This window comes from Rhinolophus hipposideros (genome assembly GCF_964194185.1).
Source record: "Rhinolophus hipposideros genome assembly, chromosome: 4".
Lineage (NCBI taxonomy): Eukaryota > Metazoa > Chordata > Mammalia > Chiroptera > Rhinolophidae > Rhinolophus > Rhinolophus hipposideros.
This window is the reverse complement of record NC_138050.1, coordinates 65,498,533-65,508,942: the sequence shown is the minus strand read 5'-3', so window position 1 is coordinate 65,508,942 and position 10,410 is coordinate 65,498,533. Positions and strand designations below refer to the sequence as shown.

At 40.4% G+C, this 10,410-nt stretch overlaps 1 protein-coding gene across 1 annotated transcript in view; it reads left to right on the top strand.

Moving 5' to 3' along the window:
• Positions 1-864: 864 nt before the first annotated feature.
• Positions 865-10,410, top strand: part of CLDN10 (claudin 10) — a 108,077-nt gene continuing 98,531 nt past the window's right edge. The window contains exon 1 of the mRNA XM_081046356.1: positions 865-1,323. Coding sequence (XP_080902482.1) covers positions 1,110-1,323 — 214 coding nt within the window. The 5' untranslated portion in view covers positions 865-1,109. The remainder of the gene's footprint in view (positions 1,324-10,410) is intronic.

Here is a 10,410-nt window from a genome sequence, read left to right as displayed (position 1 = left end):
ACCTGAAACTAATATAATATTGTATATTGGCTATATTTTAATAAAAATCTTTTTAAAAAGTCAAACAACTCAATAGATAAAATGAGCAAAAGTTACAAATGTCTTTGTAGACAAAAACACAATGAGCCAATAAACACATGAAAAGATGCTCAACCTCATTAATAATAAAAAAATTCAAATTATAATCATAATGTGGTACCTTCACACTCCTGAGTGGCCAAAAAAAATGAACAATTCTGACACCACAGTACCAAGTGTTGTGAAGTAGGGGAATGAGGACTCACCCACTGAGAACGGGAGGGTAAACTGCTAAAACTACTTAGTAAAGCAATTTACTATTACCTATAAAGTTGAAGATGAGTATTTCCTACATCCTAGAAATTCTATTCTTAGGATGTACTTTGAAGAAACTCTTGCACATGTGCACAAGGAGAAATGTATAAGAATGTTTATAGCTGTATCCATTGCTGTTGGAGGATGGGGACCAACATAAATGTTCATCTCCAGGAAAAAAAATGGATAAATTGTAGTATATTCACTTAATAAAATATTGTGTTCAGCTGTTATACTTAATGAATGATAGCTACATTCCTGAATAGAGATAAATCTCACAAGTATAATATTGTGTAAAAAAATAGGTTACAGAAGAATACGTACAATATGATTCCATTTATATAAAGATTCAGAAGCAGGCAAGACTAAAGCAATTGGTAAAAAAAAGCCTTAACTGTTACTGTATAATTTGTACTTTGTAATATCTGGTAGTTGCATGGTTCGTTAAGCTTCTGGCTAACAGAAAATTAAGCATTAACTACGTATGGTGCCAGGGGAAAAAAATCTGCGAAGTTAAAACCTTTAAACTCCATCTGCAAAATTTTGGTGAAACATCATGTAGTAAATTAGAAAGATCATCTAGGCTATCTTTAAAACGCCATTGGTAAATCAGACTTTATTCTAAATTCTGGTACTTCCTCGGGGTACCTGAGCATGAAATATTACCACCTACCCACATTAACTTGCTGTAACACTTGTCCAAGTGTTATTTGTCCCCTGCATGCCTAGACCACCAAAGTGTTCTGTCTGGACAGTGTCACTGGAGGCTGAGCGACATGTCCAGGGCACAGATCTCGGCTTTGGTGTTTGGTGTTGGCGGGTTTGGAGCTCTCGTTGCTGCCACTGCATCCAATGAGTGGAAAGTAACCACCCGAGCATCTTCGGTGATAACCGCCACTTGGGTTTACCAGGGTCTGTGGATGAACTGCGCAGGTAACGCGTTGGGTTCTTTCCATTGCCGGCCGCACTTTACTATCTTCAAAGTAGAAGGTAAATATAATAGCTTTGTTTGGGGTGGAAGTAAAGTGTCACTTTTCTCATCACTGTGCTGAAGTAGTTGTATACAGTCAATTAACTCTGTAAAGACTTAATTAATTAAAGTGCCATGATTTGCCCAGGATTGATGGGGTGTATGAATGTTGGCTGAAAGAACTAAATCATGTGTTTTGTATTGCAAAGGAAAGTTAAGAATAGCTTTATGGATCTTTCAGAAATACCTAATGCAAATGATAGGCTCCAAAAAAAAAAAAGGATAAAACAGGGTGGAAGTGACTGACTTGTTTTAAAAGCTAATTTCAATTTGCCTCCATCTTGTGTATGGAGGACTCTTTCATTCATGTGTATATATATATATACGTATATATATATATATATACGTGTATATATGTATACACGTATATATATATATATATACGTATATATATGCTGTCAGCAAGTCGTAGGTTATCCTATGCTTCCTCAAGTCCTCTAAACCTGAAATACATACATACATATGTACATGTACATATATATGTGTATATATTCATATATATATTCAGAATGATTCATATATATATATGGGGTGCCAAAAAATGTATACAAGTGGACACTTTGGTCAACGTTGCTCAAGCAGTAGTTGGCTGTAATCAGAAGTGCCTGGACGCTGATAGTAACCACTTTGAGCACCTCTTGTAATTGCAGAAGTCAAACGTGACTTGTATTCATTTTTTGTTACTAGTATATATTGAGCATTACAATTTTAATAGTTTTTTCCTTTCTTAAAATGTGTACACATTTTTTAGCACCCTCTGTATATTTAGAGTGACAAGAAGGACAGCACTGAGTGAGGAAGAAATTCTATTTTCAGAGGGGTTTCCATATTATTATGTTTAGTGATAAAATAGCAGAGCAAGAAGAATTCTAAAAGTAGTTAAGTGAAGAAAAATGCCCATGAACTTTCCCTGTTATTTGATTTTATTTAAAAAATATGTAGGCAAGCTTTCATGGTTATACATATTAGAAACTCTATTACAAGTATATGTATCTTAAAGAGGGAACTTTTTTAAAAAAAGGCTTTTTCATACCTCAGGACACCTTCAGGGAAATAATTACTTGCTTTTCTGTCATTATAAAAATCACTGTCTGCCTCTGCTTTCTGCCTATTTGATATGTTTACAAATCTGTGACACATTGTGGGTTTATTATATTAAAAATCGCCCCTGGTATTTTATAAAATAGAGATGTTTCACGATCAGATGGCAAAACTTGTACCTTGGCCTCTGTAAAGAAAATGGAATAAAATTTTAACTAGGAAGTTACTAAAGCATAATATTTTATGGGATTTTGTGTCAAGTATTCACGTCATTAGTCCACAGTACGTGCCAAAGGATAAAGAGAGATGCTTAGATAAAACCAGGAGCTTTCTAACGACAATCAATGGAAATGTCCAAGCTTGGATGCCCCTGGTAGGCTGTCAAATAAAATGGACTTTCCTGCACTCATTTAAAGAATTGATGCTATGTCTCTCTTCAGTCCCAACTTCTTAACTTTCTTTGGGATATTTCAAAATTGGTCCTTCTACTATGGAAGACTTCCCTAGGCACAAGGGATAATTTTTAAAGAAGAGTGTTGTGGAGACACTGTTGTCATTCTGCACACCTCTTATGGTCGTTCTTTCTCCATGGCCCCGTCTTGGCCCATTCCCACCTTGGACAGTGAGTAAAAGATATGTCATGTGGCTAAGTCTATTTCTTTGTCCTTTACTGGGTTAGTCTTTAAAAAAAATATTTTGCCTTATTGTCTTTCATTTTATATTCCTTAACAAAACCCAGGTATTTGGAAAAATAGGTGTTCAGCATTAGCTCCAAAAGGGGATAAAGAACATGGTAGATTTCTGTATGACTTCAGTGGCTACTTCCCCAAATGCATCTTAGAAAACATGGGGTTAGAAATTTCGTTATTGTATAATGTTCCTGGTGGTCCTAATTAGGAGGGTCCTAATTCTACCCTCCTATTTTAAGGGTAGAATTATTAGAACCTTCTACCCTTAAAATTTTATCCTCCTAATGTTGCTGCTTGATAGTAAAATTAATGTATTTTATACCTGCTGTGTGCACATGAGAAGTAATTTGAAAACTTTTGTCCATTGACAATGTTTCAATTAGAATATGCAAAATTAACATAATCTCTCCATTATCTTCATCCTGAATCAAAATCTTTATAAAAGATACAGTTACTACATAAATCTATTTTCAACATCAGGAAAACTGATTCATATTTCCAAAGGAAGTGGGGACTCACAAATTTGGGTTTCTTTATTCACGTGGAATCATTGCTGACAATGCTGATTGCTTTTCCTTATTCCTATTTGAAAACATAATAGTGGGGGTGTTGAAAAAGCTTTTTATGCCAATAGGTTTTCAAATATCACAATGATTCCAAATTGATAAAAGAACTCAGAAGCAAATGAGGAATGAAAATGGTTATATCACATTTCAAAATAATAAACTAAAAAAAAAAAAGAAAGAAACAAAATAATAAACTAATCCTACATTGTCAATTTGAGATGAATCTTCTTAGACTTAAGCCAGATTAAGCCTCCTTCAAGAAAAAAGAACATAAAACTTTTTAAGCAACTGGATTTTTTTCCCTTTGCTGATTACATAACTTCATTGTCTGAGTCATAACTTTCTTTTTGCTAACCCTCTTAGATGCCCCAGCATAACCACATTTTTAGGGATTCTTTTAGATTAATAGTGACTACATCCTTTAAAGATTTGATGTAAGCCAGCACCTCTTTAGACAAGGAGCATTTACAGTTAGTGTGAAAAATATTTGCCCCCTTCAACTACAGTTCTGTGGAATAAATTTCAGGAAAACACCGTAGGGACACTTGTAATTCAACCCTCACTGTGGCCTGAAAGCTTCTTGACTCAATTTCAAAAGCACTTCACTGTCCACTATAGACTGTGTCCACTATAGATGCATTATCCACCATAGACTACATAAAAAAACAAAAACATAGTTGAGTAAATTTGAAGATCTCATTGGATTTATTGAGTTATTCAAGAATTGGGCAGCATCCCAAGCAGAGACAGAAGAATTCTGAAACGATGTACAATATGGAAGGTTTTTATAGGCAAAACTTGTGTGGGAGAAGAAAGTTATTAGCAAAAGAAAAGAAAGGGTCATTTCAGGTAAGGTTACCTTTTCTTAGGGGAATGTGCAGAGTAGGGGGTAAGAGGTGTCTTAGGCAGACTGCCTCGATTTCCTTTGAGGGGGATGGAGAAGGCCCATGTGACAGATTACTTCATTGCTACTGACCAGAAAATTCCAGACTGAACAATTAATATTACATTCCTGGAGAAGGTTGAAATTGCAATTAGGTTAGGTATTATTAAGTCTAGGTTTGGTGTCATGTGCTTTTTAGCACAAGTGACTCCATTTTGGGCCTATGGTTTTTCTCTTTTACAGTTGTGTCACTTGTTTTGTTGTGTTTTTTCCTTCTCTTGTGTCAATGTTAATAGGTGTGTTTTTAGGTGTGTTTTAACCATGAAACATAGTATTCCTCATAGAAAGAGGAGCAGTAATTTATGGTGGGGAAGGCTGGATCCAAAAAGCATTGCTACAAGGAGAAATTAAAGCTAAAATGTGGTTACCTTGAGGACAGGGACCTGATCTGTTATGTTCTCCTTGTGCTCCTGGCACATACTGGACTCTGGATATATATTTGAAAAATGAATGAATGAACAAAATGATGAGTGAGACAGATAGCTTATCTTGAGGGCAAAATTGTATTACTGGAGGAAGGCTAGAGTGTCATGAATTGAGGAACAATTTAAGACATGTATTCAGGCAACAAAAAGGAAGATCACTGGATTGCAATTGGCAGATGGATCTTCAAGTTCTGACCCTTTTATTTAATTAGGCTTGAGACCTTGACTTTGGCAATGAAACTGTGCCTCATTCATAAATTTCCTCTTCCATAAATTGAATGAGTTGGACTCCAAGAGTCCCTCAAAGTATCTTTCAACCTAAAGTAGAGTTCAAGAGCATCACAATGCTTCACCACTTCTCAGTAGAAGTTCACCAAGAATTATAGCTGGAAAAGGCTCTTCTAACATAATTGCTCATGAGATTAGCCTTTTTTTCCCTCTCCTTATCTATTATCTTGGCTGGCTGGCTTCCTCTGTTCCTGACTGTTTAGCATCTTATCTGCATCTGGTTGGAGATAGATTTAAATGACCTCAAATGACCATATGACCCAAGTAAAGGTTCCAGGATTTCAGTGGAATGAAACCAAATGCTATTCTGGGAGTTGGCATGTAGATGATGCTGGCTGCCTATAGGATGAACCCTTCTCTCCTCACCTCCCAACTCCTTCACCTCTCTCTCCCTATTCTCTTATCATCTACGCCATAAGAATGAGGGTAAAGGAATGGCATTTGCTAGAGAAAAACGGGTTTTCTGTGGCTGTTTATTCACATACAGGGAATAGCTAGGAGCCATCGGATGTCATAACTTTTAGATTTCTTGCTAATTGAAATGTGTGCCTTAGTTCATGATTAAATAACAGTAGTAAATAAATCTCAAACAACAGTAATAAATACATGAAAACTGACTACATTGTCAGTGAGGGAAAATTGACTTCAATAATTTAGTTGCTTCAAACATAATACATTTAATAGATCTCTACATCCATCAAAGGCTTTTACCTTTAATCTCAGGAGAAATTTCCATTTGCTAAGATTCTGACTGCTTTCTGAGACTTAATTTCAATAAGTAAGCTTAAGATTAATTTCAATTCTAGATTTATTTTCTTGCCATGTTTCAAATGCATGTAAAGTTGTTTAAAAGCATATAGAAAAACTCGTTTGTCTTTGACATTTCTCACGCCCAAAATAAACCTAAGGAACATTCACTGTGTTCTTGTCCCAACAAAAAATGGCATAATTTGATAAGTTTACAAACACACTCAATGACCCAAAGTAGGTGAATTGTATTTTCACGGTAGAATCTGAACAGGATGAGCCCATAAAATTGTCTCTGTGCCCAGAAATTGGAATGCACAATGCTGACATGTGCCCTGTCTCATGGTGGTGAAGGTGGCATTGGAGCCAAAGCAAGAAACCCGTGATTAGACTTGGAATCCTAAGTCAGTGAAGGATGTTCTTTTATGGAAGCCTCACAGATACTCAGGACAGCTTGGCTCCGTCAACAGCTCCTCTCTTAAAGCCCAGAACCCCATCTTATATACCCTGGTATCCTCAGAATCCTGAGGCTTGCTCCTAGCAGGCACTCAACAAAGTTTGTGGATTGAACAAAAGGAAGAAGAAATTGTTCACTGAATTAAACCATAACATTTAATATGTAGAAGTCCCTGCCCCACACTTATCTGTGGTTTCATTTTCTGAAATTTTGGTTAACGTGGGTCAACCAAAAATGTTAAATGGAAAATTTCCGAAATAAATAATTTATAAGTTTTAAATTGCCCACTGCTCTGGGTGTTGTGATGAAATCTCACGAGTCCCGCTCAGGATGTAAATCATCCCTCTCTCTGGCGTCTCCACCACTGCAGATGTTTGGAACCTGTTATTCACTTAGTCGCCATTTTGGTTTCAGATGGACTGTCTTGCACACCATAGCGTTTGTGTGCAAGTAACCCTTATTTTATTTAATAATGGCCCCAAAGCGCGAGAGTAATGATGCTGGCAATTTGGATATGACTAAGAGAAGCTGTCAAGTGCTTTCTTTAAGTTAAAAGCTGAACATTCTTGACTTACGGAAATTTTTAAATATCATGTGCTGAGGTTGCTGAGATCTACAATAACAACAAATCTTCTATCCATGAAATTGTGAAGAAAAAAGAAACCCATGCTAGTTTTGATCCTCCTCCTGACGTACTGTCAAGTCAATAGTGGCCTAATGCTACATCAGTCACTTCATCGCCTCACGTTGGCATTGCATCATCTCACGTTCTCACAAGAAGAATGGTGATTGCAGTACAATAAGGTATTTTGGGGGAAAGAGAGACCACATTCATATAACTTTCATTACCATATAATGTTATAATTGGTCCATTTTATTATTAGTTATGGTTGTGAATCTCTTACTGTGCTTAATTTATAAACTTTATCATAGGTGTGTCTATATAGGTAAAAAAAAAACACAGTATATGTAGGGTTTGGTTCTATCTGTGGTTTCAGGCATCTACTGGGGGTCTTGGAAAGTGTCTCCCACCGGTAAGGCAGGACTACTATACATTTGCTGTTCAATGTTGGCCTTCTCAGGCATGGAACCTGAGCTTTGTGGGTCTCCTAGCTTTGTGGGTCTCCTAGCTTTGTGGGTCTCCTAGCTTTGAAGTGGATAAACCTGGGACCAGGAAGTATCGGGAGATGAAAGTATGTGGTTTTGTGGGAATAAATGGGCAAAACAGAGAAACCAGCCTAAGCAGGTTTAGGACTGGCTAGTCCTATTGAATAATTTCGGCTGGTTTGGGGGTAGAGGGGTTTTACCGAGTTGTCTGGTATCTGGCCCTAGGTTGACTAGGGCAGAGGAATATTGATTGATGTGTTAAAGCTTGATAAAAAGAAGTTGGTGGTGTGGGCTTTGGATTTCTTGCTTTGCCTGTGAAAGGTACACTTGTTTGTTGTCTCTAAGAATTGGCTAGCCGTGGGAAGGCAGTCTCCCCTCCTGTCATCATAGACGACCTAGATGCCAGAGCATTGAGAATACAGAAAATAAGAAAATATAGTTAATCCAGTATGGATACTAGATCCTTTGGTGGTGTTTGCATAGGTGGATCAGCAAGACAAGTGCTTTGCTATTGTACCTGTCATGCGGGGCGGCCTGCGGGGTCTCTGCTCCCGCTCCCCACATAAGAACGCAGGACATGGTGAGGCCAAAAAGGAACACCCACGGAGCCATAGGAAGGGGAGTCATATCACTATGGTCTCACTGGAGGCTGGGTTCATACGATGTGCGACCTGCTGTCCGCTTTGCTGCCAACCGACCAACTCTCCTCCACTCTCCTCCACTCCCCTCTTGACTCCCCAACATAGCTGCGGCAGTTATATTAGTGGCCAATGGCTCACTGGTTACAGCTGACGGCCAACTAGCCACAGCTGACGGCCATCTACTACCTGAGCCAGCACCTTTCCACGTGAGGCCGAGAGCCTAGAAACTGCTCTCTGGGGCTCCGGCCCCACACTCCACCCCTACAGGGTCTCGCCTCATAATCTACACGACTAGCGTCTTCCGCAAGGGTCTCTGTGCCATATTAGCCTATTGACACCTACGGATGAAAAGAAACGGTAGTCTTAGGAACCAATAATGGCAAATCCCTTCCATCTGGGAGGATACACGCTAGCTTTTTGTCCTGGGAAAGGAGGGTCGCTGCCACTGGCACCTTTCCTGGTTTGTGGTACCAGACCTTTATGGCAGTGCTTGGGGTCCCTTGCATAGTTTCAATATGTAACAAAACAGGGGACCCCATAATAGGCCATAGTGAGAGCACATAGTTTCCCTGCAAAATCATCCCGGTATCGGGACCTCCGTATACTATAGTCACTTGTGGTGGCCAGTCAGCCACCACTCCTGGCGTCATTTGCAAATCATGAGTCAAAACGGCCCCCCATGGGGCTATCAGGCCCAACCATCGACAATGGGGGCTTTTGACCTGCCAGGGCCAAGTCCATTGCTGTCGTTCCCCTGCTTTCAAGCATGTGGGTGCTGGCAGCAAAATGTTTCCATTTCTGCCGTAGCCTGGCTTTAACAGAGTCTCACTGGTGGTAACCTGTAGTTGAATGGGAGCTACCGTTCGATGCAGCAGAGCTTCTACTGGTGCAGGCCCTCCCTTCCGTGGTCTCATTCAGGACTCTCAGGACGTTCCATAGACGTGAGGCCCAGTCACGCATTGTGGGAGGATGTTTTGACACCCAGAAACCTTGCTTCAAAAGGCCATTGTATGGAAGGAGAACTGACTCTGGGTGGTGAACACACAATGGGATTTATAGATGATGTAATACAGAATTGTACACCTGAAATCTATGTAAATTCACTAACAATTGTTACCCCAATAAATTTAATTAAAAAAAAGGCCATTATAGCGTTCAATCACGCCAGCTGCTTGTGGGTTATACGGAGCATGAAACAACCATTGCACGTCCATCCTGGCAGCCCAGTGATGCACTTTTTGCCCTGTAAAATGGGTACCCCTGTCACTTTCAATGACTTGGGGGCGCCCATAGAGGGCGCACAGCCGTGTAAGAGCGACCACTGTATGCCGCTGATCCGCAGCCAGACGCGGCCAAGCAAACACCAACCCCATAGCAGTGTCCACTGCTGTGAATGCGTATATCGCATTGCGGGCCTTAGGCAGGGTGCAATGTAATCCACTTGTCACCGAGTGAGGGGCACCCTCCCTCGCGTAATCTGCTGTGTCTCCCAGGGGAGCCTCCACCTTTGGGGACTGTCCTGAGCACAGACGGCACAGTCCTAGCAGGCATCTGCTATCTCCTGCCATTTCAAAGGCAGACCCCAGTGTCTGCTCACCTGCCACATGCTTCTGCTTCCAGCGTGCTGCAATTTCCTGTGCAGCCAATGGGCCACATCAGTGGCAGGAGCCCGTTCTAACCATCGGACCCGTGCTAGGGCATCTGCTTCATCATTACCTGGGGACACTAAGGGGGAGTGACCTGTGACATGCATTAGGGTCACCTCCTTTCTCTGCCCTAGGTCCCAGAAGTCCTGCCACATGGTTTGACCCCACAGTGGACGGTGTCCTACCAACCAGTTTTGGTGTTTCCATGTAGGGAGCCACAACATTTGGCTCCATAACACCACCCAGCTGTCAGTACAAATAACTATGGGCCCAGGCTCCTGGCTGATTACCATCCACACAGCCCGTAATTCAGCCCACTGGCTACTCTGGCCCATCTCAGTATCAAACCAAATGGTGTCTGTTTTGGGCTGCACACCAATAGCCATCCAAACAGCTGCAGCCCCTCGGCTAGAATCATCAGTAAACCAGGCATCCTCAGGTACTGGGGGCTGTCCTTCTTTGTAGGGCGAGGGCTCCAAGTCCTCCCCTCTAGGCAG